The following is a 27,727-nucleotide window of genomic DNA, read 5'->3' as shown; positions in this document are numbered from 1 at the left end:
TAAGGGCAGTTCTAAGAAAGCCTTGGCAAGAAACCTCCTTGCCACTCTCCCGGCTCCTTGCCCTCCGGAGGTTGGGACCCGATGATCCCGGCCGTGCCAGGCAGTGTCCAGCTGGGGCTGACCACACCACGTCCTGCCTGGGCTCCAGCAGCGGGCAGCGGGCACCGGGACGGGGGACGTGCCGTGAGCTGCCGTCGTGCCGGCGATGCCGTGGCCCCGGGATGCTCCTCGGCAGCACTCAATTCCCGACACAGCCACAGCTGCGGGAAACGCGCCTCTTCTGCGGAAAACAGCCGAGCCCGTGGGGGGCGCGGAGGGGACCCGGGACCGCGCCGCTCGGGGCCGCTCCGAGCGCCGGCGGCGCGTCCGTGCCCGCGGCCACCGGGTGCCACCGGGTGCTACCGGGTGCCACCGGGTGTCACCGCCGCGGGCGAGCGCGGCGGGGCCGGGCCTGGCCGGGCCGCCGCCCCCCGGGCCGGCAGCGGGCAACACAGCGGGACCGGCGGCAGCGGCAGGATGGTGAGCGGGGCGGCGGGGCGGGCCGGGACAGACAGACAGACAGCTCCTACCGGGGGCCGACAGATAGACAGGTAGCTCCTGTTGGGGACACACAGGCAGACAGGTAGCTCCTGTCGTGGACAGACAGCTGCGGCCGGAGACAGACAGGCATCTCCTGCTGGGGACAGACGGACAGACAGACGGGCAGCCCCTGCCAGCCTGAGAGCAGGGGCTGAGCGCCTGCTGCCGCCGTGTCGGGACAGGGTGCTGACCCGCAGGCTTTGGGGTATTCGGACCGTATCATCCTTCGGCTGCTGCCGCTCTGACAGCGCTGCTCGGGCCGCTCTTTTAGCGTTTCCCGATCCCCAGTGGCGGGTCCGTCAGTGCTAAGGCAGAACCGCAGCAGTCGCGGCACGGCCGAGTCTCCGCAGATGCGGCAGCCGTGCGTGGCTGCTGTGCCCGCGCTGCAGCGCCGAGCTCCGGCCGCAGCCACGGCACAGCGCATCCCCGGCCGGCGGGGCCTCGGGCCCTTCTCTGCAAAACAGCGTTGGTTGTTTCTTCTCTTCTGCTGAATGCTTGTGAAACGCTGAGGAATAGGCTGCGCTGTTTACTGAAAGATACAATGGCTGTCAAACAATATTACTTTCTCTTTAGGCCGTCAAGCATTATTACTTTCTCTCTTGCAATATAAAATTAGCAGAGGAATCTGAAATACAAAATAGTGGTGTGTTGGGGCAGCACTTGAAAAACCAGTAGGTCTTTTCCATGTTCATATATTTGCTTTTGCAGTATGGATTTATAAACACATGCCTGAAGTCTTTGGTGGTTGAAAAGTATGGCGAAGAAACATGGGAAAAATTAAGGTAATGTGTTGCCAATAAACGTAGTGCGTTGAAAGAAAATGCACAGGAATTCAGCAACAGAGGATGTAATTTCTCATTGGTAAATGGTAGCTGATGTGTATCTCAAGTAATTATTAGGAGTAACTAAGAGGGACAGTTTCTTGCCTTGTAACACTTCATCCTCTGATACTAATTTGTCCCAATTAATTTGTCATATCAGATAATTAAAGATGACATTTAGTCTTATAGACAATTTTGCAATAGACTCACTGGCTCAGCATGACAATATCGAGAAGTAATTACACTGAAAAGATGTCATCCTTAATATAAAGTCAGTTTAATTCCACTACTCTCAGAAAAGCAGCTAAATCATACATCATCTGGTTCCAATTCCCCTGCCATGAGCAGGGAACCTTCCACTAGACCAGGTTGCTCAAAGCCCCATTCAATCTGGCCTTGTATCATCTCTGGTTTTGTCTTTATGAGCTATGTAGTATTTCCAACATACATAAATGATATTTAGGTACATACATATATTATCCATTGAAGCCAATATAAAAAAATCAGCAGGTTTGGGGAGCCTCAAAGAGCTGGATATTGTGGCCACATTGAACGACAAGCCAGTAGACCAGAAGACAAACTAAGAGTCCACTTGCTCTAGCACCCCACAGTAAGATGTCCTAATCCTTGATAGAGTTTTACCATAATGTGAAAAAGCAGAAATGGACAGGTGGACACCGCCATTCAGCCATGTTAAAGCAATTTAATTAATTTAAAGCAATTTAATATTAAACTTACATCATCAGGTGAAGTAGTGTTTGCATTCACAGCAAACAGTACTTAAGAAATGCCAGTTGGGTCACCCAAGTGTGTTGTATTTCCAGCACTGCTGAAACAAGAATATTGTCTTCTCTGCTTTAGGCTGCAGGCTGGAGTCCAGGATTCTTTCTTGACTTTTGAGGTTTACAAAGATGAGATCACAATGCAGCTCGTCGACAAAGCCTGCAAAGTATTAGGTATGTGCTAGCATGCCTCAAAAATGAACCATCCTGGGTCAAGCCTGAGACTGCAGCCCAGGTTTTTTCTCCTGTGCCCTTGGGAATGTCTTCCCTGTATTGCAAATTTTCTGCCTTCATTCTTAATCCACCTGACAGCATTGCAAGAACTTGCAAACCTTTCTTATTTCTTAAGGTATCTTTATTTTGCCAGGTGTTCCTGCTGACACTGTTCTGAGCGAGTTTGGAAAGTATTTCTTTGAATTCTGTAAGCGCTCAGGCTATGACCACATGCTGAGGACACTGGGTGGAAATCTCTATGAGTTCATAGAGAACCTGGATGCATTGCACAGCTACCTGTCCCTTTCTTACCAGGCAAGTCCGAGTAGTAACTGCTGAGCAGGTATGGATGGACTCTGCCAGAGTTCATAACACAAGGAACAGCATCTCCTAGGTGTGAATAAATAATGAAAAAAATCACCAAAGCATGTTCTCCTACGTTCTGAGACAGATGACTCTGAAATGTTAGGACAATATCTAAAAATGATTAGTTTTGACTAGTCTTCAACATTAGGTATTATTTGGTACATTGGCTTTAAAGCATAGCAGATTTTCCTTCACAGGTGAGAATATTTAATTTTATGTTTTTCAGCTTATTCATATTACAGTTTATGTTATTAAGGCATGAGATGCTTTTATCAAAGTAGAATCCATCAGTAGTCTTTTTCAGAAAAAGATATTGAGATTTTGGGTTTGGTTTTGTTTGTTTTTTCCTCAGGAGATGAATGCACCATCTTTTAGAGTGGAAAAGAATGAAGATGGGTCAATGAATTTACATTACTATTCAGACAGAAGAGGTCTGTGCCATATTGTGCCAGGTAATGAGACAAAATGCAGAGTACAGATCAATGCAATATATATACAGAATAATCATATATTTGCAAATGCACTCAGAGTTCAGTATCTTTTTTCAGATGAGGACTGGCCATGGAATTGAAGCGTGGCAGCGTTCGGTCTCCAGACACCTGAACTCAGTATTTCCCTACTGCCTGATCACTCCTAGCTCCCAATAACTTTCATCAAAATGTACTGTATGACAACCCGGGCTGTAATTGTCCCTTCTTGCTATAGAATTCCGTCCCTGGAAGAAGAATTAAAGTTCATGAAGTGTATTGTGTCTAACTGTTTATTAATTCTTGGTGACTCGTGCTTTTTAAATTACAGTGAAGTAGAAATTCTAGTTGAGTTCAAGACAGTCATCCACCCTGTAGTACATCCAATCTGTGAAACTCCTACTGAACCCTGCTCAAAACTGAATCTTTTATCTGAATTTACCAGAATCTCCTGAGCTGTAATTGTGCAAGGATTGGACAGCTATAGGTCTGTAAGAGAAGATCATATTCCTTTCTTTCATAAATAATGCTGAATTTAGAAGTTCATCAGAACTTCCCCCTTTGTCAAAACTCATTTAATATTGAAAGCACAGAAATATTTGGAATGTCAGACAGAGCTTTTGATGTCATTGTCCAGTATTTTGCCTAATACCTAATCAGAGATGAGAAACTGATTTTGCATCTGCATGAAAGGTATTTCCTTCCTTTCAAAATATAATATTCTTCAGCAATTGAAATAGATTGTATAGCAGAATTTCTTTAGACTCCCTGCACTTTTTGGGTTAATGGGAATTCATATTATTGCTCTATGGCTACTTGAACACATTCTTCAGAGATCCTGCTGGGCTGCTCCTAGTGAAAATAAGCATTTGTCCTCAGCCAAGGCAAAAGCAGCAGTAACTTTAAAGCTGACCTCCTGTGTGCATATTCTCATCATGGCAACGGTAGCAAGAACGACATGGGTTGCTTTCTTCTTCCAGAGTCCTTTGGAAAAGTGATTTCTGAAACAGTGAGATTCCACTGTGGGCCCTCTAAAAGGGGAATTGAAAAGGTTTTGTTCTTGGCAATACCTTGTCTTTTGTTTCTTCTTCAGGAATCATCAGTGCAGCAGCCCTGGATTTTTTTAACATTGAGATTTCAATGAAAATAGTCAATCAAACAGAAGAAGAAGAAAGAACCGGGAAAAAAGAACATATTGTTTTTCTTGTCACTCAAACCCCTCTATTTCCATGCAAAGAAAGAAGTGAATTTTCTTCCTCATCTCGATGTCTTGTTGACTCTGAAAAACAATTTGAGAACCGACTGAATAAAGAGGTATTTTAATATTCATATCAGCATATTACTAAAATATATTTAAAGTAAAATCACCTTTGAATTTCCCTTTGGATTTATTTCAACAGGACCTAGGAAAAGCCAAGAATGCAAATGGAGACAGAGGAAACTCTGTTTGTCCTGTTAAGAAAAGTCACTGGAAAACATTAAGAGGAATAATCACATTAGGAAAAGGTGAGCGATTGTTCAGAGAGAGCTTGTCATCATTTCTGAGTCTCTTCAGCAAGAAAGTCAGTAAGCCTCCCTATCCCCACCCACCCATCCATTTTGAAGTTACCATTTATATTTCCTCTGCAAGTTTTCAAAATGTTTCTGGTTAAGTTTCTTTCAGTTTGACATTGATGATCAAAGAAAAATTGCAGATAATAAGCATGCTTAGTAATGACAGATACTTAAATGGAATATGACCTGTCACTTTTGTCTCTTAAACAGGGCTTTCATCTGAAAAGTCTTCTATAAAATGCCATTGTGTGGTGAATTTGATTCTTCATTGTCGTGTCACTTGGTTTAAGATGCTGAATTTAAAAGCATGTTTTTTAACTCGGTAGATACTATTCCGTCCCAAAACTATCAACTGTAGTAAATTTTGAAAGCCAAATTACATCCTCCACTACCAAAAGTCTACTGCTAATCTAGCAATCTCTGTTTGTACCTCTATATATTAGATGTTTATATATGTTTATAAAATGGAAGGAATTTTTCAGAAGGAATGAAAATCTAGTTCAGTATTGCCAAGATGTTGGTTTTTTTTTTTTCTCTAAGTGTTTCTTAGGAGCTGGCAAAGTGTATTAAATCCACTTCTGGGCACATTTTTGTGGGATGTAGCTGTGTCATATTGCTATGGCATCTGCAGATTCATAGAGGAGTAACATCTACAGTTGTTAATCTATTCTTATTTTTTCCACATAATCTCATGCATCTAGTGCTCTGTGGTTTTTGTGTGCTTAAGTTTTAAACACCCAGCCAACTCAGATTAGTTGCCAATCAGCTGTGGATTACACGGCAGAGCATTTAGCACAGATGTGTGCTCATTTCTGGGCCCCCACACTGTTTGCTTTGTCTTCAGTCATTATGATCTAGGGTCCTGTTTCACTGAGTGGCAAAAAGTAATGCTGATGGGCTTTATGAGGTGCAGCCTGATTTAAAGACTATACATTTATCACCACAGGTAAGCTCCTGAGAGGATTTGATCCTGTTTATCCCAAGAGCCTCTGGATTGACACAAAAACATTTTGCAATGGACTTCCTTTTCATATGGTTTTTGACAAAGAGGTAGGACAAGCATGTGGTCAGGGCCCTTAGTTTGCATAAACCTCGTAGTAATTTCCCTCTATTTTGACTGTCCTACAGTTCCCTGCTGCATGTGCTCTGTGTGCAGTACACACTCACAGGATTTGCAGAAGTACTCTGTACAGAGACATGCAATAAAAAAAGCAACTCTCTCTCTGGATCACTGCAGACAGGAATCTCCTTTGAATTTATTGAGTTTACCATGTCTGAAACAGCTGCAGGAATGCCAGCAAGGTTTATTGCAGCAGTCTATCTGTTACCAAATACTAAGCAGAATTTTTCGAGGTTTCTGGCCACCTTCCTGTCCCTGGATATACCAGAGACATGTCCCATCCTTTAAATTGGCTTTGCCAAGTTAGTCCCCTTCTCCTCCTATTAATCTATCCCAAGGCTTTGAGGGCTCTGCTGGCAGGTGAGGCTCTATGTGCTTCCTGAGACATGCTTCTGCTGGGAAAACCCAGCTACCTACCAAATCAGGCAGCATGCAGCCCCATCTAGGACCCAAAAATCTCTTTACCTTCTGGGGCAGGATTGAGTCTCCTCTCCTTTGCACACATACTCTGCAGCCCCCTGTCAGGGCTGCCCTCTGGATGGTTCCCAACTAGCCTGGGTTCCCACCAAGCTCCAGCTCCTCTTGCTCCGAACTCGGTGGAGAGAATATTGGCTTAAGACAGGAGCAAAGAAAGGAGAAACTGAGGATGGGACAGCAGAAGAATGCTGACCACATTCCCCTCAGGGAACATGTTTTGATATCATGCTGATCGAGATTTCCAGAGCACACAACCTGCTTCGTGCTACTGTCCACATCAGCCAAAATACAGCGTCTTTAACCTTTCAAGAGGGCCATATTTTATGCATAATTTAATAAGATTACTAGTGTGCAAAGAAGACAAGTCCTACACCCATTCCTGGTAGCTGGGTCAGAGCTTCAATAACTAATGACAAGCAGAGAAGAACATTTCTGCAGAATTTAAGAGCTCACATATGGTCAGCAGAGTAAAGAAGAATGACTAAACCTTTACACCCAGTTAAGAGAAAGTAACCCATGGCATCTATTAGAAAATTAATATTTGCCAAGCCATTCTATGCCACAGTTATTGTCATTTTGGAATACAAGACACTCTGGTGTCTCTAACTTTCTCCTGCAGCTACCTGTTTGTTAGGCCTACACAAATGCAAGCAGGGATAATAGCAGGTAGTTTTGGGGATTTTTCACAATTGACAGGAAGGAACACTTAATTAACAACATTCTTTTCCTGGGGCTTTGCCTTGCTATAAAGGGCATGCATTCAGAGCTGTGTAGTAACTACTAACAAGGTAGAAATTCTGCTCAGAAATAAGCCACATACTCTAGCAAGGCTCAGTGTGTGGAAATGTATAAACAGCAATCAGCTGTAGCTTGGTCTGAACCCAAAGGGACATGAATTGTAACACATGGCCTATGTTTTCTTTTTAAGCTCAAAGTGAAGCAAGCTGGGGTGAGCATTCAAAAGATTGTACCTGGCCTTCAGACCATGGGCATCTGCTTGGATCAGTACTTCAGGATCGTTCACCCAGAAGTACCCTTTACCATCTCCAGCATTCAGAAATTCATCAACAGCCAATTTGTTTTCCAGACTAGAAGAGAGATGATGCCTGAGTCATGGAAAGAACGGCCAATGCTAGAGCTAAGAGGTACTTCACTGTTTTCAATAGCACGAGTGCTCATATTAAATCAGGAATTACATGGAGATGCACTCCTGACCTCACTCAAGTCCTATAAATAGCCTTTGGGAGAGGAGATTACATGGTTCTGTTTAGAGAAACATGACATGCTTGTACACAAATTCTGCTATCACCTCACCAGATTTTGAAGGCTTTCAGTCAGAAACAACAACTTTGCTCCTATTTGAAAGGCTTAGAAATATGGTGGTTTTCTGATGCTGCAAAACCCACATGTGAATACATTATTTGTTCTTAATTTATGCCTTTGAGGGGAGTTATTTGCTACTGGCTGGGTTTCAAATGTGATTAAAAATAGATTAGCTCTCTGTGCTTTTATTTTTTGTAGCACATTTTCAGATTCTGATTTCTGTCTTCACTCCCCCCCCCCCCCCCCCCCCCCCAAAGCCACATAAGAGTTTACAAGTTAAAATTATCTCAGCAAAGAAGATACTGTATTTGCTTTATTTTTACTGAGAGGACTGAATATGGGATGATCCTCTGCTTGGTGTAATTAACTATAATGACATTTGCTTTAAGTGTTCTGTGACTTCAATTTTGCTTTTCTGAGCTGTGTAATGTCACCTAATTTTCTCTTGTCTCCTTTCACCTTTATGTAATGAGTGTAAAATGTCGTATTCCTGAGATTCAGAAAAAACTAAGGGTTTAGGGAGACCTTGAAAAAAGTAATGCTACCAAAACAAGGAACTTTGACTAGTCATGGGTACAACTGTACTTTCTCTTATGCTTTGGGGGTTAATTCACATGGTATTTCTGATGTTTCAATCCTCTTACTTTTAAAGCTGTTCATCCAGTAGCCCTGGGGATGAGGTGAGGGAGAAAGAAAGAAACAGGAATTTCTAGATTGCTGTTTAGAAACCTATGATACTTGTGAAGCAAGATAATAATAATAATACTACTACTAATAATAATAATAATATACAAAGCAGAATCATAACCAAACCTCAACCAAAAACCAAAAAACTGAATCGCCCACCAAAAATCCTTTTTACCTTTCAGGCATTTTTGTAACTGCTTATTTAGATTACGATAGTGAGGGAAAGCTCCAGTTTCCAGGAAGGAAAGTGCCATTGACTTTACTGGGACACAAACTATGCGCTGTGAAATTAAACTTCAAATGTTTTGCTTAATCACTGTGAGTCTCGGTTCCCCTGTGCATGATTCTAACTGACTGGCTTCAGGAACAGCTCAAGACCAGGCAGTAGAGGAGGGGAAATGCAGAAGGGAGCAGAAAGGAGAGGAGAGATATTGTGAGCACTGGGGTTCCTCATGAGGAAGAGACCTGAGTCACAGTTGGGCTCTGCCCAGCACCTGCAGTGAGGGAGTGACTGCTTCCTGGGTCCTGGCATTTTATTATTTGCCTAGTGTAGCTCCTCTGAAAATGTTCACCCCTAATTCACAGAAAACAAATTCCTGCGATCATCCAGACCCTACAGAAACCCACTGTCCTTGGAACTCATCCCCTAAAATTAACACCAGTAATGCTGAGCACCGTGTGAAAGGCCACACTGCTGAAAACCCTTGCCGACACTTGTTCCCCACAGGCCAGATGATGTGGATGGAGTCCCTTCAGTGCATGCTCTACCTCTGCTCACCTTTGCTTCGCACTTTGCATGAGCTGGAGGAGCGGCAGATGCACATCGCAGACATTGCCCCTCACGACGTGACCAGGGATTTGATTCTCCTCAATCAGCAGCGACTGGCAGAGATGGAGCTCTCAAACCAGCTGGAGAGGAAGAAGGAAGAGCTGAGGATCCTGTCAAAACACCTGGAGGAAGAGAAGAAGAAGACTGAAGCTCTGCTCTATGCCATGCTTCCCCAGCACGTGGCCAACCAGCTGAAAGAGGGGAAGCGAGTTGAGGCAGGTGAATGAACAGGATCATTTGGGATGTGGGATTTCTGCATTCGGAGATGGTGATAAAGAGACTGGGGTGCTGGCACAGCCCCTTTGCCACTGCTGTGGAGTCCTCTGTACTTGGTGACGTTCTTGGGTAGGAGGATGACCCAGACCCTTAATCTCGCTGATAATAAAAATTAGGCTATTCTTTCAAAGAAAGCTTTGGAAGCTCTTTGCCAGTATTGTTCTTTAGGTGGTGAAATGTGATAGTAGCTGCCCAGTCAGTGAAAAAATTCAGTGATCAACAGTAATCTGAGATTTTGGTTTTAACATGGATATACAGGAAAACAAGGGCTCAGAAGTGAAGGAAATGAAGAAAGTGGTGTTTCCTAGACTATTCTCTTAGTACCTCTGTAAACACAGAATTGTGATGATTCCCATTGTTATTAAGGGTAGCAATTAAATGCCTAAATTCCCTTTAGTAAGTACATATATGAAACTAAGGGTAACAAGCTAAGTGTATCCTGTATATGATGTATTCAGATCTCTGCGTTGAGATGTGCAATGATTCTTACATTTGATACAGTCTATATCGACACTTCTCCTTCGTCTCAGCACCCACTTATGAATATTACAACTGATAGGTCACTGGATGATCTGTGCAAACAAGTCTTGAACAGATACCATGATTGTCCAGCCATTGCAAGTACTTAACCACTGCTCTTTCTGCTCACAGGAGAGTTCAAGGAGTGCACTGTATTGTTCAGTGACGTGGTGACCTTTACCAACATTTGTGCCCAATGTGAGCCTATTCAGATAGTTCTCATGTTAAATTCAATGTACCTGAGATTTGACAGACTGACCACGGTGCATGACGTGTACAAGGTAGGTACTGTTCAAAAAAGGCTGTAGAAATTTTTGCTGTGTTTTTTGTTTTGCTTTGGTTTTTTGTTTTTTTTTTTTTTGCTTTTAAATGTACTTAAATCCTCTTCAGCACAGCATGATTTTTTATAAATCATAAAATATTACCTATTTGTAGTGGCCACACAAACTGAAAAACAAGGGGAAGCGTGATTAAATCTGTTTAAAATTTTTGGACAGGAATGCAACTTCTGTCATAGACTAAAGTCTCTTTCCACAATGCTAATACCAGAATGGCTGTTTTTTCACGTATCTCTTTCCCTCCTATCTCAAATGCCTGTCCAACATGACTAATTTTCCTAGGTCCTTTATTTGAACTTTTTGTAAATAGGTCACTATCATTAAGTGTCACTCTGGTGGAAATTAACATTGTAAACAATACCCAGATAATACCCGGACTTTTTATTTATTTCATGGAGATCTTCAGCTATGGTATTGATCTCCTGCTGATCCCCAAAGAGCATCAATTAGACCTAGGCTGTAATGTACATGTGATCTCCAAACTGTGCTGGAAAGATCAGAGCACTGTCTGGCCTACTGTAATAGTGTCATTAACACTTCCAGAGTTACCAGATTTGATGTGCTGAAGAGCAGTTCCTAAGTTTCTGCCTGTTCCCAGCTCATTAAGTATTGAGGAAGGCAGAAATAGTAAAGGGTGAAATCCAGATCTCGTTCATTCCTTGCTCAGGCAAGGCTTGCAGTTCATCCCACATAAATTGTACTGGGAAATCAGAAGCATTTCTTCCTTGGCAAGGAATACGTATTCAATAATTGAAGCATTCAGGATATGGCTTACAGATTTTAGGATAGATTAGCATCATATTCTATGTAAATCATCCATCATGAGTAAATGATATGTCACTATAATAATCTCCTTTTGATGCCTGTATATAACTCCTATTAATATTGAAGGAGGTTACTGGGGTACAGAAAGCAAGGATGAGATTACTATTGCAGGGAATTGGAAAAGAAATGAAATAGTGGCATTGATCAAAGAAACTTGGCCTAAGCTTAAAACCATCTAAAGTTATGAATAAATCTTGTTAAATTAAATCTTCTACTATGGCTGAAAAATAATTAGGGTATCTATTTGCATTAGTAGCTTTTTACAGTTGTTTTTAATTTGTTACAGAAAATTACTGGCGTCACTGTGGGTTTGGCTATCTGATAGAAGGCATGGACAGGAACACATTCTTTGAGATTAATGTGCTGAACAGTTTTAAGTCATTATGTTAATGCACAAACCCAAATATTACATTATGTTTCCACTGTCCTATTGGTGTTAATTTTTAAGAAAGCCAATCAATCTAATCTAAAAGCTCTCTTGTTTACTGATGATAAATGGCCAGTGAAGTCTTGTAAGAGCAGTAAAAAAAATTTCATTACCATGTAACAGGCTTTTACAGTGGGTTTTAAACATTAAAGAATTCCCTGTTTCATACAGGTCTGTTCTATTTCCAGCAAAATTTCTGATACAGGAACAAAATCCAAAGTATTTCTCTTACTTTTGCATGTATTTCAAGGAGACTGGATGCCTGAAGGAGGACAAACCCTTCAGCATATGTGTCACAGGCTGCAGCTGTTGTGGCAAAACAGCTGGTTGTAGGGAAGGATGCTCCCAAATTGCTTAGCTCACACTGTGTTCTGTGACATCCTGGAGATTGGAGGTTCCTTAATTTCATGTGAACCCCTTAATCATAATCAGCCGTGAATAGGCTCCCTTGCTTTATTATGACTTTTTAAAAAATAAATCTCTCCTAAATAAGAAATACGCTTTTAGCACCAATTGTGAATTAGAGCTAATTAATATCACTCATCTATCATGTAACCTCCTGGCTCAGGAGGCTGTGCCTCGGGTTAGCTCTCTGCATGTGGGTCTGCCCTGCGTAAGAGGAAGGCAAACAGTCTGACATTTGCACAGCAGCCCTTTCTCCTTAGCGTCTCTCACACTGATATCTAAAGTGGGTCAAGTGAGCAGGGACAGAATGTGTTGAAATTTTTAGTGTGGAGTGAAGGAAAGGATCTCCATCTCAAGGAAACTCACGTGTGCTAGAGCTTTTCAGTGACTGGAAACATCTTTTAAGAGAAAGGGGCAGCTGGTGCAGATAAGAAGAGCCCTGAACAGCAAAACACTAACCTGAGTGAGATATACCTGGCATGCTCATGTGCTTGTCCCTCTCAATTAAAGGTGGAGACGATTGGAGATGCCTACATGGTCGTAGGTGGGGTCCCTGTGCCTGTACCCACTCATGCTGAGCGAGTTGCTAATTTTGCCCTGGGCATGATAATGGCAGCCAAAGGAGTGCAGAACCCAGTTTCTGGAAATCCTATCCAAGTAAGTTAACACAAAGGTGCATCTGTGTCTGTCTGCTTCTCGTGCTGAGCTTCTGGTTAATGTATTGCAGCAGCACCTCAAACAGCTGCTTCTGACTCCTCTGTGGCTTTGGGCAAGGCCCACATGGGCATATTTTTCATGAAGAGTGTCTCCCTGTGGATATTTGATATCATACTGGTGTCCAGTGTTGTGTTGAGATGAACTGGATAGCATTAAGAAAGATGTTAAATAACAAGTGACATTTTTGGGGGGTGTTTTATGTCTTTGTAAAGATTCGAGTTGGGATCCATACAGGTCCTGTCTTGGCTGGGGTTGTTGGAGAAAAGATGCCTCGTTACTGCTTGTTTGGAGACACAGTGAATATTGCTTCCCGCATGGAGAGCCACGGTGTCCCGAGCAAAATTCACCTGAGCTCCAGTGCCTATCAGTGAGTAACTGCATTGGAAACTTTACCTGTTCAAATCCGTGCTGAAATCCACTGCCTTGGTAGCTGCACCTTTCAGTGTAGATGGTGCTTAGTCACTCATTTAAGCAGCTTGTAAAGGAAAGTCACTGCTTGTAAAGAGCTTGATTTTCTCTATTTATTCCAAATGTACTTTTATATAGAAGCAGAGGTTTGAGAGTCTCCATCCAAGAGAGCAAAATATTAAAAAAAAAAAAAAATTGTGACAGCTTAGTTGGAAGTACTGATAAATTGATGTAGATGCTAGAAAGACAATCAGAACATTTAGAATGTTTATTAACAAAAGCTTTAAAATCTCTCTTTGAGTACCATAATTTGTAGTGAAACAGTTTTATTTACACTTACTATGGATAAACTGCATACACAGCTATCTTCTTCATGCTGTAATTTACTCTCCAGAAACTCATGTTCATAAAAAATTAATACTGTATTTTCAAGAACTTTATGTATGCATAAAATCTGTGTGCAAGAGTGGAAGCAAAGACAAACTATAAAGGAAGTAGTGCAACAGCATTTTCTGGGCACACAGGAATGATGTTGGGAAAATGAGAACTCAGCTGGCACTGAAATGGGCAACAAAGTTCAAAGGCAGTCAGAGGAGCTTCTGCAATGTTAGAATATAAACAGACACATGGACCTGCTGTGGCAGGTGATTCAGTGACAGTGCCCTGAAGAAAGGCTGAGTTACTCAAGGCCTTTCTTGCCTTGGTCTTCATTGATGAGATCTTCAAGGTCCCTGCACCAAGAGTCAGAGTCCAAGGAGTAGGTGAACTATAAGTATTGGAAGAGGATCAGAGCAGGGGTCTTTTGAGACACCTCAGTCTACAGAAATGTGAGAGAGCAGAAGGGATCTGAGGTAATGAGAGAGCTGGGCGGTGGCACTGCAGAGCTGCTGGCTGTCAGCTTTGGAAGGCCCTGACTGTCAGCACCGTAGCAGCTGAAGAAAGCCAGATGCTACAGCTGCATGGAAAAATGGCAAGGGGGACAGGGTGAAACTGGAGGCTGATAAGCCTCGTGTCAGTCCCAGTGAAAATCAAATGGCCATTTTTGAACACATGAAAAAGGCAATTGGGAATAGCAAGTCTGGATGTAAAATAAGTAAGTCTGGATGTAGAATAAGTAAATCATGCTTGATGGACCTGATTGCCTTCTCTGATGAAATGACTGGGGATAATTCTGTCTAGCTGATATTGGCTGCCTCAGTTCTTAAGTTCTATTTACTGGTCAATAAGAACCCTCCACCCTACTGAAGTATTTGACTACGTGATCCATTAATTTTGATCAGGCTGTATGTGTAAAGCTATGAAAGCACAACAGGCTTGAATAAACAGTTGAAACAAATCCTGAGTTGTTCACAAATTGAGACTCTTTTCCCCAGACTGTTGTGATTTGATCACTCAGCTCTTTTAAAACATCAGTGTCACTTTTATTTGTCTTGAATTTTCATGTTCGTTTTGCTTCTCATACTTTAGGTGCCTAAAATACAAGAATTTTGAGATTACTGAAAGAGGAGAAATAGAAGTAAAAGGCAAAGGGAAAATGCACACATACTTCCTCATTAGAAATAAATCTGCAACTGAGAATGAGATTATGGGAAGGCCTATGAAAGATTTAGATTCTGGCCATGAATCTGTTCAGTCCCTTCCAGAAGGCAAGACTGAAACAATACCAAGTTCTCATCAGCCAGGTAGAGTCAACACATATTTTCTTCCTTGAACAAATGAGCATTAATACAATCCAATTAAATGTCCTTTTGTGTTGTTCTTTCAGCTACTCAGACTCAGCCAGAAAAGGACCAGACCCCCGCTATTGCAATGAAATATGTTGATGGCCCCACAGATGCACAAAACAGCTTCAAAAGAAGAAATCAGATGAAAGTTGGAGATCTAACAGGTAGTTATTTGGTTACCATCTCACAAAGACCACAGAACTAGGAAGTAACTGAGGCTTAATCTTACAAGTTCTTTATATTCGTCTTCTGAATAACTATTGTTTTACTTGAGCCAGAAATTCATGCCAACATACACACATCACCCTTCTGCACACTCTTTAGGGCCAGACAAATTTCACCTTTGGAGCAATCCCAGGTGTTGATTGTGCACTAGGGAGAAAGAAGCTGACAGAGCTGTCAAACCCCAGAGCCCTTCTGGCTGTGCAAATAGAATTGATAAACGTTAGACAGCTCTGCACAGGGACAGAGCCATGAACTGTTCATGTACACATCTTTTCCTAGAAAAAGTGTAGTTATGGGGGAGCCTTACCTACTCAAGAGAGACCTCAGTCCTCAAGCCAGACTGCTGCAGGAGTCAGAAGGATTTAATGCCATGCTCATGTTCTGTGACCAAAGTTCATTCTCCTTTGAAGCAGCTGATGCTGAAAGATAACAGATTTGATGTCATAACAATCTAATTCAGCAAGTCTTGTAGTTCTATTTCTGTGTTTTGTGGATTTTATAAAGACTAAATATGTTGTCACTAATTACTAGAAAATATTTTACTGCCTTCCCTCCCACCTACTTAGATGTGGTAGTTAATCCAGTATGTGGTGTGCTGACAAACAGAAACCTCGCTGGTCCTTAAAAACTCACACTTCAGGCGTGTTTCCTTGCAGGCAAAACTTGTGATTCCAAAAGCGATGGGAGTCTCCATGGCAACCAGCAAGCAGATGATAGTTCTCGTCCTCCAAACCAGGGAAGAGTCAAACCTGCTGCTGAAGAGCCACAGAATAGAAATGTTCGCTCTAATTTTTGCACTTTACTCTAAGTTTCTTACTTTTACATTAAACAGAGAAATTTTATTATGATTTTGTGCATTTTGCTGTTATGGGACTGATTTTGTATATGAGTACCACATGATTTTGTAAAAAAAAAGAAAAAAGACATTTCATCACAGTTTTCAGTAAAAATAAAACAGTGGAGGAAATTTTTTTTAATCAATCTACATGGGCCATATAATACTCCCAGTGGCGGAAGAAACCCTTGCAAGATGCTTTGAAGATGCATTTTCAGCCTGTGCCACATCTTTGAATATCCTTGTGCAAAAATCTTGTGTTGGTATCTGATGCAGCAATCGAGAAAGAGGTGACTCATCCAGCCAGAAATATTCCTACTCAAATGAGCACTTGCCATAAAAGAAACATTCCCTGAAGTGACCATCTGTCTTGACTCCAGCACAGCCAACAACTTCCCCATGTAAGGTTAGCAGAGTTACATCTACATTTTAACTGCAATAACAGCTTCATCTCTTAACAGGTCTTTTGTTGGGTAAAGGCATCATGAAGTAGAAGTGCAGAATAGATCTAAAACAACCTGTATTTTTGCATCCTGAGGAGGGAATAATATCTACTTGATAGCATGCAACAGTAAAAAAGAGCACCTGTGATCTCTGAACCAGCCATACATGCTGTGCATAGAAGGACATGGAAATGGTGGAGTTACAAAGCATCGGATTTGTCACAACACTGAAGGACTGTTCGAGGCCTACAACCTATTTGAGACCTTCAAACGAGTTTCAAGTTTATTTCTCGTTTTGTCAGCCCAGCTAATAAAAAAAAAACAAATTTCAGGACTGCAGAAGGAGACTGTCAGTGCTGGAATTAATGTTGCTAATATAATTGAAAACAACAGCATTCAAGATCAACATTACTCACCTGGTGTCAGAGGCTGCTCAGCTGAAATACTTCCATGCTGATGTACTCTTAAATTATACCTGATCAGAAATAGCAGAGAAAAATTGAAGTTCATCTGTCAGGGATTTCAGACAGAGGAGCAAAAATACAATGGATATAAAGGTTGTAGATAATTTGGTGCATCATAAATTGTGCTCTCACTCCTATAAATGGATCCTGGAGTAGGTGGGTTACTTTGACAGAAGATGTGCCCTGCACACTGATTTATTACCTCTGGGTGTGGATTCAGTGACTAAGGATGCAGGCATGAGACTAATGTGAACTTTGAGCAAAATCTCACTGGAGAAGGTGATAATGTTACTCCTCTCTAACAGTCTGGAGCATCACATTTCCACCTCTGTGTCTGCAGCCAGAACAAAGCTCTTTAAACAGCAGACAGAGAGCTAAGACTGATGAAAGGCATCTCCTCCTCTTTATGCTATAGCCAGATGAAATTTCACCTGGTTAGATTTTTTTTTTTCAAATCTGAGACAGGAGCTCCATAGTCCAGGATCTCTGTCTAAATGAGCAATTAGTGCAATTAGAGCAGCAGAGGAGGATGCACAGAGTAAAACCATCAGTGCTGTTCTCCACACCAGAGGTGTTCAGGGGATTTGCTAGGTGTGGTCCCATGCAATAATACCTGTTAGCTTTTGGAGCACCTCATAAGCACATCCTCTGACTTAGTTTCATCCAGAAGAAATCCATTCTCGTGCTGTGAGACCACTTTACAGCGAGAAACAAAGTATGGTGAGTGGCTTTGAGCAGGAAATTCACTCAGGAGTGTACTCCTGACTGACTGAAATGCTGTTGTAGGCACACCCTGTAACAGGAGGACTTTCCACCATACAGCTGAGCAGCACCATTGAGGGAGTTCAATTTTATGAATGGAAAGCTTTATTTATTTATTTGGATATTGTTATCTAGGTATTCTTCATTATTTTGGCAAGGGAGAAATCTACTGTATGTTGATGCTGCATCTGAGGGTTATAATTGCTAAGTTGGGTATCAAGATTTCAAACACTGGACTCTGTGCTACCCTCAGACACACAATCTCAATATCACCTTCACCCCTGGTAATGCCTCTCCATTGTCCCAGTGCTTTTTTGTGTTTCTGTACTACAACCATAGCTTTAAGAAGACTTCCCGGAAGAATGGGAATACTCAATTTCTCTCTCACTCACGATGATGTAAAAGTGAAGTACAGGTTAAATCAGCACTGTCCCAATGACTGAAGTCAAGAAGGAGCTCTGACAAGACTTGTGTCTCCAGCCTAGAGATGTGTTTCAGCACTCTTGACTAGTCATGCTGATGGAACGGAGAACACATCATTAACAAATGGCAGTGGAGGACTCTGTCATTATTGGCATTTGCTGTGGAGATATAAAGCCACTTTAGTCCCAAGCAAAAGTGTGACACAGGAGTTTACGTCTCTCCGTGGCCAGTGTGAACACAGCAGGGACGCTCTTTCTGTCTCTGCTGCTCTTGCAGTCCCACACCTGTGTGGCTGAACAGCACTGACCACTTCTCTGAAAAAAAGAATTTCCAGCTGGAAATGGTCCAACCAGTCTGGCCATCCATGAATAGGGTCTGGTATACATTCTGGGGTTTAATATAGATATATTACAGAGTAGTTTTAGGTAGAAGCCCAGAGCTCCTCTGAACTTGTATGGATCATCTTGGGAAGAAGAAAGAAAAGAATCATGGCTTAATTGCTGCCAGTATCTCTCTGTCCTTTAACACTCACTTTGCTTAAACCTGCCCTTCTTGCACTGAACAATCTATGGATGTTTAATATTGGAATGTTTTAATTGCCAGTAAGTGCTCCATGGTAAGTTACTTCATGCTGTACTGTGGTAAAAATGATGTGCTCAGTGCTTGCTCTGTGGCATCTGCTACAATCTGGTTCTCCTGGAGGTGCAGAGCTGGGTCAAATCTGCACAACTGCTTCTAAAAATTAATGTGCCTGTGCATCATCATGTGTTCTTAAATCTGTAGGCACTGCTAAAGTCTGCAAAATATAATTCAAAAATAAATCTTTTCATTAATATACTGACTGCCATCTGTCAATGACTACTTTGATTCCTTTTCCCTTCCACCTTTTCTGTTCTCTTTTTCCTCTAGGCCTACAAAAGTGCACAGTCTTTGTGTCACTCATGTATATACAGTGAATTGACACAAAAAGGGTGAGAGAAGAGAACTGCTGCTTCATGGAAGCTGAAGCTTAGAAAAATTTAAAGTTGAGATTTTGAAAGCTTTCTAAAGCATATGGATTCCCAAATCCCATTAAATCTGGTGTTAAAACCTTAACTGTAAAAGTTTGGGTACCTTAAAGGTCCAGGGACCAGATTTTTCAAAGACTTTTGTTACTTTCCTAAGTGAAAACAACTGGATTTAGGTGCTTAACTGAACACATATGCAGTGTTTAGTTCCCACAAATTATGCTTTCCTTAAAACATTTGAAAAGCACTTCCCTGTAAAGCCTTCTAAAATGGCCTGTTTAACTAAACTTTCCAAACTGGAACCTCATTTGCCGGAAGTCATTGATTCATTACTTCTGACGTTACAATGCAACTCTGTATGGATCCAAGATGAACATAAAAATACACAAATTAAATAGCTGTGAAATTGAAATTATTACTTCAATGGTAAGAATATATTAAAAGTATATTTGAATATAAAATACCGTAGTGAAATTCAAAACAAAAAAGGAACACAGATTTTCATAGAAGTATACAACATAATGGAAAATCCAGAGGGGATTTTTTTACACCAAGTCTCTGCTTTCACCTTAGAAAATTCAAAACTTTAGGAGTAGACAGTGAGATGAAAATCTTCCTTAAAGTTATCTGTACAAACATCTACTATTCATGCATTCTCTACACAATATTCAATCATAAATGCTTCCTGTACATAAAGAAGTGTGAAGTATTTTGATTCCTTAAATAGTTGTAATCAAAATAACACATGGAACACTATCTTTACTCATATGACTAGACTAACAAGCACTGCTCATTTTTTACAAGCTGTCTGTAGTTCTCTCTCACATTTATTTTGCACCTGCTTGCTGAATTTCTGCTAATGATTTTTGGTCTGAGCTGTGCTGAGAAGCCATTCCTGAAAAATTCTGATATTCACCGTCCTTCCTATTTTGACTTGGTATCCAGCCTTCAGTCTCCAGCTGGATGAGCACAACAAGTTGGAAGCAGATTTGTAGTCACATTTTCATACCAATATGTACTTACTCTCCTGTGCTGTTAGAGGTGAACTCCAAAGGGAAATATACTCATTGCCAAGCTTTGCAGAAATTCAGGGCAACGTTAACTGACTCTGTAACACCTCCTTAACTTTGTTTTATTAGTACTGTGAAGTTTGAAAGCTTTACCTACAGAGAAAACCTCACAGGCTCTTTGATAATTCTTATTTTGTCATTTGCATCAGACACCTTTCTGTCAAGGGAATCAGCAAACACAAGCAGTGGCACAGTTTCTGCTTTTTTGTGACAAACACACCAAACCCAGCTTCAACACCCTGTTCACATCAGTCCTAAGGCAAGGGGTCCTTGAGACACGTTGCACAGAAGCACTTTGTGGAGGTACCTTTGCTTTCTGTGGTTTCATCAGTGTCTGGGCTTCCAGCTGGCTTTGTCGTGGCTTCCATTGCCGTGCTGAACATTGGGCCAGTGACCCGAAACACGGCTGAGTGATGCTTTGTGGGCATCCTTCCAAAGCGTTTTGCAGGAGAGGAACCTGACACACAGCTATCATTTAAGGCCAATTTCTCTCAGGGATCAATGGGCCTTTAAAAATTCACCAGCTCACATATCCTTTTCAGTGATAGTCATTAGATGTTTTGTGCTCTGATTTTGTGGACTTTTGAGAGAACCTTGCTTTTCAGCAAATGCTGACATATCCATTGGTAAGAGGAAACTCACAGCCTTTACTTTACCCCTGGAGAAAAAATGAGAAATCATTATGAGGATTACAAATGTATAAAACATGCAGAGAAAGTAAAAAAAAACCCAACAAAACAGCAACTCAGCAAGCAAAAAGTAAATGCTTTCAACCCTTGCATGCTGCTGGAGGCAGGATTTCATGCCATTCACATGGTCATGCCAAAGGACGATCATGGTCCTGTCTGCTGGAAGCATCTGCCATTTCCCATTGTGTCTCACTTCTCTCTGTCACTGCCTGCCCTGTGTGTACAAAGCTGTGTGTGCACAGAACCCTGGGGGTGCGCGTGCACCCACAGAGACCCTTCAGTAATTTTAGTATAATAGCCCTGAAAAGAGTTCTCAGCCTCTCTTATCCTGTACTTAAATATTTAATGGTTTTTTCCATTTACCAAACACAGTGGGAATCCCTTGGTAGAAATAATGCTTTAGCATATATGAATTAAATTATTTTAGACATGCAAATTACAGATGATTTGTTAGCAGTGCTGGTTTTTTATTACTTGGATGCAACTGCACTCTATATAAATTCAAGGTGATACTTCTACAGAATTAAAGCAAAAATATTCATATCACATACAGGATTATAGCTTTGGAGCAAAATGTGAGGAAGCTACAATAAACAAAGAATAGGAAAACCTGACATGAACCAGCATGCTGGGAAGCAAAAATGTCATCCTTGTAAAAAATTAAGCTTAATAAGCTTGCTGAACTAATTGCTAGAAATTTTCTTACTAGTGAAAAGCTAAGATTGGTGTCCATGTCAGACATTTGGGTATATAACAGAAGCATCCACCATTAAGACCATAAAAGATATTAAATTTTTTTTTGGTGTAAGAAACACAAAGCTTCATGCTTCAGGAGATCAACCAGCCTTCTGAAGGGGTTAGGTGAAAAGCTCTTTCCACAGCCATTTCTCCTCCTGAAGCAGCCAGCAGTGAGTGCACGAGTCACTGTTCAGCTTGGCAAGGCAGCTCTAAGACAGTGATAAAATCATCAGCTCTGTCGTTTGGCCATGGGCACCCGGTAGGTCCCCAGGCATTTGATGTAACAGATCTGTGCTGCTATTTTGATTGCTTTGAAAGTTCTTTCCCCTCATGAGCAAGCAGCAGTATTTGCCACTGCCACCCCGTTCCTGCACACTGCCCCTGTGTTTCCAACCACGCACACCTTCCACGTGAGCTGGCTGGAGGGCAAACCCCCTGGAAGCATTCATGAGCACCATGAGTCTTGAGTTTCCCTGACCCAGTGGAGTGTGCACAGAAATCCAGAGTTACAGGGTCAGGGTGCTCTGGAACACAACACGAGTTCCCTTCCAGGGACTAAATTTAGGTACCTAACTGCTGTAAAACATCTGACCCTGAAACATCCTTACAAGAAAACCCAGGTGCCTCTCAAAGCTTGGCCTCGTTGTCCCCTGCAGCCTCTCAGGGAGGAGCTGGGCCCCAAATCAGCTTTGCACAGGGAGTGCAAGGGGCTGGGCACTGGTCTGCTCTGAGGATTTAGGGGGACAGAATTAAAGCTGTTGTGATGTGCCATGCACAGTTACCTCCACACAGGTGACACAACCCACAGCAGGTGTCAGCTCCCGGGGTGGCTGCTGGAGTCCTGCCCCAGGACATGCATTGTGGGATATGCCCAGCCACTGCCCTGGAGGGATGTCTGCTGAGATAAGAGATTTCGCAATCGCCCAGCAGGACTCCCTGGAAAGGTGACTACTTTTGAGTCATGGCAAGGAAAGGTAGACCCACAATCCTTTGGGAGACCCTATGCAGATCGTTCTGTAACCCATTGGTCTATCCCAGACCCTCTGTAATCCATTGGGCCCCTTGCTGATCCCCTGTATCCCTATAAAAGAAGACCAGCTCGCCTCTGTAGGGGAGAGAACTCGTCCCTGGCTCTTTCCTTCGCCGGAGGGAACCCACAATAAAGCTCCCTTTGTGTGGAACCAGCCATACGGGTCCTCTCGCCTCTCTCTCCAGTCTGGTTTGGCCTAGAGGCTGCCCTGCAGAGCTGAGCTGAAATCACGAGCTGATAATCACTAAAGAGCTGACAGCTTCTGCAAGGGCTCCTCTGCCAGCAGCTGAGAGGAAGACACCAGGCCTCGGGAAGGCGATTCCTTTCGGGACCATCTCCCCAGACCGGTCATCTCTTCCTGGGTCACAGCCTCGGACCCCACCAACCAGCTGTAATAATGCATGGTCAGGTGGGCAGAGCCATGGACTTCTCCCTGATCAAACACATGAGGCCATTTGGATTATTTTCCTTTTCAGCGCGGGATGATTGAGCTGAACCCGGGAATCAGCCTGAATTCCCAAGGTGGATGTATCAGCAACAGGATGTGGCTGGGCTATCATGTATCACTGTCTCATTACTGCTGGTTCCACGGGTGGCTGTTGTCCTGTGCTGGAAAGCTTCTTGTCAATGAGCAGAGACACTCAGGGCTGGTCCAGCAGCCATTTCACTTAATTTAGAAGCTGTCCTGAGACTACTTTTTTCAGGGCTGAAAGCATTAACTTGTAATGCTTCAGTTACAGGGGATATATGATACAGTACAACTAAATCCATGACCCGCAGTAATCACACTTCTAAAGGCATAGTGCAGAGTTCCTTGGTACTTCCATGCTTTCTGTTCAAAGTTTAAGAAACCCTTTCAAGCTTAGCTTGTCAGAACAACACATCAATCTGCAAAACCCTGCCTGGCTTTAACAGAGCAAAGATTTCAACCTCTTTCTCTCTCCCTCAGCCTCTCCTTTCTATAGCAAATTTAACCTGCTACCATTGCCGAACCTCACGCATTTCAGGGAGGAGAAGGACAACTTCCTCAAAAGAGGTCTCCAGTCTGCTCAGGGCCTGTATACATTCAAACAACAATTTTGGTGATAACATACTAAAACCCAGAGCAAAGTCCATATACCTTATTAGGTGAAACCCATGACCAGCCCAGGCTGGTGATGCTGTGAAGGCAAACCAAACCTACCTGCACTTGCAGATGTGCTCCTGAAACAGCTTCATGTTGCTGGAGTGGCTGTAGGAGAGACAACTGGCTGGTGATGGTTCAAGCCCTTTCTCCTCTTCCCTGCTGAGCTGTGCTGCAGCAGGAGGGGCTGGTGGCTGGGCACTGTCTGGCACCTCCAGGAGCCCATGGCTTGGAGGCTTCCTGCCAGCCCAGTAGGACCTTGTGCTGGAAGGAGCAGGAGCTGGGGAGACAGTGGGGTAGCGTCTCACAGTCATGGCAGTATCTGAGGAGCAGAAAAAAAAGCAGAGCTAGAAATAATAATAATAACAATAACAATATCATTACAACAATTCAGGTATCCTCAATGTATTTTTGGAGAGCAACTTTTTACATGGGCAGATAGTGATAGAACAAGGGGGTGCAGTTTTAAGCTAAAAGAGGGGACATGAGATTTTAGGAAGTGAGACACTGGAACATGTTGCCCAGAGAAGTTGTGGGTGCCCCATCCCTGGAAATGTCCAAGGCCAGGAAGAATGAGTCTTTGAGCAACCTGGTCTAGTGGAAGGTGTCCCTGCCAATGGCAGGGTTGTTCAAACTAGATGATGTTTAAGGTCCCTTCCAACCCCAAATGATCTATCATTCTATTTTTAATCAATTTTTTGAGGCTCAAAAACATTTTGCATGTGGTGAACCTGGCAGAGGAGGCCAGACAGCCTCTCTAGGTCCTACCCTTTGCCCTAGAAGGCAGCTGGAGAGGAAGAACCACAGGGTTAGAGGGCACTAACTTTCCGACTTGCCAAAAGACCATGGAGCTATTCCCAAGATGACAACATCCATAGCCACCAGTAGCCCCTGTCTGAGGCCTCCAGGCAGGTAATGTGGCCACTGGGTCAGTGGGGTTGGCAACAGGCACTATTCCCTCACAGCACCCCTCTGGCTGCACGTAGATCCACTGGTGCCGGTCAGCTTCTCATCTTACTCCTTCACAGAGATTTGTCTCCATGAAAACTTGTGGGGCCATTTCTCCGATACTTCTCACCAAGCAACATTTTGTTCTAATTCCTGCTTCATTAATTCCTCCAGAAATCCCAACCAGATTTCTGTAATTGAGGAATATTTCCATTTTTCTCCTCTGATACACTTGTGAAGAGAATGTATTCCTATATCTTGACCCATCTCTGCCTCAGCAAGAACTAACTGCATTATCAGCAAAAATAAACTGCACATCTGGCATGATGTATGCAGCCAACCCAGTATTATTTGTTACTACTTGTAGCATTTTTCTCATTTTTTACTAAGGCAGGATGGGTTATGGCATGGTTACAAGCGTTGGCCCTTTTCTTCCTGGAATAGGCATGTGGAGGACAGTCCATGCCTGCGAAAACCCAAAGAAGAAAGTCAAATTCTGCTTAAGCAAACTGAACTCTGAGTTGAATCCTTTCAGCTGAATCCTTTGAGCAGCGGCAAAACACTCCGCTAAGCTCAGCAAGGAGGATGCACCCTAAAAAGCCCACAGAGCAAGACACGCAGCGCTGGCGTGTTTGGTGTGAACACAGAACGAGGCCAGAGCAATTCAATGGAGTTAACCAGGCAGCCGGCTAGCAGCTCATCTCCCTTCCCTGCAGACAGGGCACAGCCGGGCTGGCAGACCCTGCATGGGCAGTACCGGGGTGCCATGGACAGCCCCACACAGTACCTGTCTGCTCGCTCGGCGCTGGAGCGGCCGTGGCGCTTCCCTGCAGGGATGCTGGAGATGCAGCCGGTCCTTCCCCATCAATGGCGAGGCTCCTCACGTCGTTCCCATCTGCTCCTGCCGCCCCTCTCTCCGCCGGCACAGCTCTCTGCCTGCAGCCCTGCAGCTCTCCCTTCAGCGCCCTGTTTTCCCTCTCCAGCCTATTGATTTGGGAGCGCATCTTGCGGATGACCTGCAGGAGGTGCGTGTTCCCCTCCATGCCGCCCCGCCAGAGCCCCTGCCCTGCAGAGGGGCTCCGCAGCCGGCCGCGGGCAGACCCTGCCCTTAAAAGCTCCTGGACACTGGGAGTCCCTCCCCGCACGGGCCAGATCCCGGGCTGCGAGGGCTGGACCGAGCCGTCAAGTTGCTAAGAGAGGACCATGATTTATTCATTCGGGGGCTCGCGTTTCAGAGCAGAGCTGGCCTGTCCCCCCCGCACAAATCACTGTCAACACGTCATCGCTGCCCCAGAGAAAACCCGCCCGCCCCTCGCCTGCCTCTTGGTTTTCTCCGCATGGCCGAGGAGGACAGAGCCCATTTCCTTTGGTTTGCCCAAAAAGGCCAGGGATCATTTCCATGGCACAGAGAGAGGGTCACCCTTTGCTGGGCAGCAATTCAACTCTCCCTTAACGCAGGATGAATTACACTTTTTCGCTCTGTGCATCTGGAATTTCAATTCCAGAATTAGCAATTTCTCACAGGAAAATTAAATTTCTAGATGAAAGCTGATACGGTGCAAGAACCCCGCTATTAACAACATATGCCAACAGCTGTGATGGACAAGCAGGTATGCCAAAGCTCTCCTGCAAGGCTGCAGCAGCCCTCTCTGGGCACCCAGGGAGGCTTGCTGGAGTGGAGCGCCTGCATGAGTATCCCAGGAGTGTAACAAGAGACAGACCAGGCATGATTCTTGCATTAGCAAAAGAAACACAATCCTCTGTATTTTTCTCACCACCTAGTCCCTAAAGCCATCTTTCTGCTGGCAGCAAGATGAAAAAACGTGGAGCAGTCTTCCCGCTCCTCAAAACCTACTTCAAAATACAGAGAATGCCAGAAAGTCAACAGGGAAATAATTTAACACACCTTTTGCTTTGAGGCCATTCACTTCCCAACAGCTCAACAGTGACTCACGAATCTCTGAGAGAGGAAAAAAAGACTTTTCAGCTGTGTGCCTTTTCCCACTCTGCTGCTGGAGGCTGGGGAAAGAAAGGAAAATTGTTGTGAGATGCTTCAAACATGAGATGACTCAGTTTTACTTTTTCCAAAGGTGTCAGAAGGGCTGTTGTGAGGAAGCCACCGGGTCCATGGGGAGGTGCTGCTGCCAAGCAGCTACAGGGAAACTGGACAGAAACTGCTGGAATTGAGACAAAACCAGGGATGGGAGTGAGGGCATGCCCTGGGGCATGTCCCCATGTGAGCAGTGCTGCCTTCTTGGAGCAGCATCCTCAAAAAGTGCTTCACAAGGGCAAAGTGGTTCCCATAGGCCTCACTGTGCTCACTGCCCCCCTGACTTAGAGCCATGTGCAGTGTGTAGCAAGGGCAGCTAGGACTTGCTGCAGAAATACACACCTGTGCTGATTTTCCCAGGGACACAGGCACAAGGCTGGGCACTGGGAGCCACAAGAGTCACTGGCAGCCCTGCTGTCACCTCCTGGGAACCTCTCCAGAGGGCTCTGCGTGGTTCAGGCTGCATGCAGAGAGGTGAAGCAAATGTGAGTTCTTAGGCTGCAGATGAAGCCCACAGCACCCATGCATTTGACTTGGGCTTGGGCCCAGGCTTAAATAACAGTGTAGGTGCCCCTATGCAGGGGCCAATCTATAGGGAGCATTATGGGTCTATTTCTCCAGCAAACAGCCCAGGCACTGGAGCAGTGACAGCACCTACGCGTAATTATAACATTGCCGCTGATGCTGCAGCTGGCGGGTTTGGCTGGGCAGGGGGTGCTTACCAGCTCAGCAATTGGCTTATCCCAGCTGTAGTTGAACATATCTGCTCCTGTCATCACATGCCTGCTGCTCCTCTGGAACCACATTGGAGCAGGCATAGACCTTTTGATGCACCAGAAATGTCTGAGGAAATGACTTTTGTCTTGTAACCTCGAACAGCTGCTCCTGCTGCTAGGGCCAGATGACTCAGGAGTTTTGGACAGTGGAAACCTGGCAAAGCTGCCTTTGCCACTGGGCTGACCAGTGTGTTCCCTGTCATCAAAAAGAGCTCCATGCACCCAACCTTGGTTTTTGTAAATTCAGTGGGGTCCAAGACGTGTGCTTGCCCCGACAGCTCCTGGAT

The 27,727-nt window shown here is 43.7% G+C and overlaps 2 protein-coding genes across 2 annotated transcripts; one reads left to right on the top strand and one right to left on the bottom strand.

Moving 5' to 3' along the window:
• Positions 1-454: 454 nt before the first annotated feature.
• On the top strand, positions 455-18,851 carry LOC104693425 (guanylate cyclase soluble subunit beta-2-like). Its single transcript, XM_039557243.1, has 16 exons — positions 455-519; positions 1,288-1,361; positions 2,262-2,356; positions 2,550-2,710; positions 3,114-3,213; positions 4,322-4,542; positions 4,629-4,734; positions 5,729-5,832; positions 7,308-7,524; positions 9,117-9,437; positions 10,146-10,294; positions 12,519-12,665; positions 12,938-13,092; positions 14,601-14,815; positions 14,899-15,021; positions 15,739-18,851. The coding sequence occupies exons 1-16, from the start codon at positions 517-519 to the stop codon at positions 15,888-15,890; spliced, it is 2,343 nt and encodes a 780-aa protein (XP_039413177.1). The 5' UTR covers positions 455-516; the 3' UTR covers positions 15,891-18,851.
• A 656-nt stretch (positions 18,852-19,507) lies between these two features.
• LOC109145545 (putative coiled-coil domain-containing protein 195) lies at positions 19,508-25,657 on the bottom strand. The gene is made up of 3 exons (XM_019289838.3): positions 25,402-25,657; positions 23,727-23,988; positions 19,508-20,744 (listed from the first exon to the last, which is right to left on the bottom strand). Exons 1-3 carry the CDS (start codon positions 25,655-25,657, stop codon positions 20,612-20,614), a joined length of 651 nt encoding a protein of 216 aa, XP_019145383.1. The 3' UTR covers positions 19,508-20,611.
• Positions 25,658-27,727: the final 2,070 nt, after the last annotated feature.

The sequence above is a fragment of the Corvus cornix genome, chromosome 9, assembly GCF_000738735.6.
Source record: "Corvus cornix cornix isolate S_Up_H32 chromosome 9, ASM73873v5, whole genome shotgun sequence".
Classification (NCBI taxonomy): domain Eukaryota; kingdom Metazoa; phylum Chordata; class Aves; order Passeriformes; family Corvidae; genus Corvus; species Corvus cornix.
Note: the sequence above shows the minus strand (reverse complement) of the source record. Positions and strands in the feature narration are given on the sequence as shown.

What these genes read in the sequence shown, in the direction of transcription:
- LOC104693425 (XM_039557243.1), top strand. An exon ending in GAAACATGGGAAAAATTAAG is followed by an intron (nt 1,362 to 2,261) that starts GTAATGTGTTGC and finishes TCTCTGCTTTAG; the next exon opens with GCTGCAGGCTGGAGTCCAGG. An exon ending in GCCAATGCTAGAGCTAAGAG is followed by an intron (nt 7,525 to 9,116) that starts GTACTTCACTGT and finishes TGTTCCCCACAG; the next exon opens with GCCAGATGATGTGGATGGAG.
- LOC109145545 (XM_019289838.3), bottom strand. Translation starts at nt 25,657, where the DNA reads ATGGAGGGGAACACGCACCTCCTGCAGGTCATCCGCAAGATGCGCTCC. An exon ending in AGCGCCGAGCGAGCAGACAG is followed by an intron (nt 23,989 to 25,401) that starts GTACTGTGTGGG and finishes TCTGCTCCTCAG; the next exon opens with ATACTGCCATGACTGTGAGA. An exon ending in GAGCACATCTGCAAGTGCAG is followed by an intron (nt 20,745 to 23,726) that starts GTAGGTTTGGTT and finishes TTTTTTCTCCAG; the next exon opens with GGGTAAAGTAAAGGCTGTGA.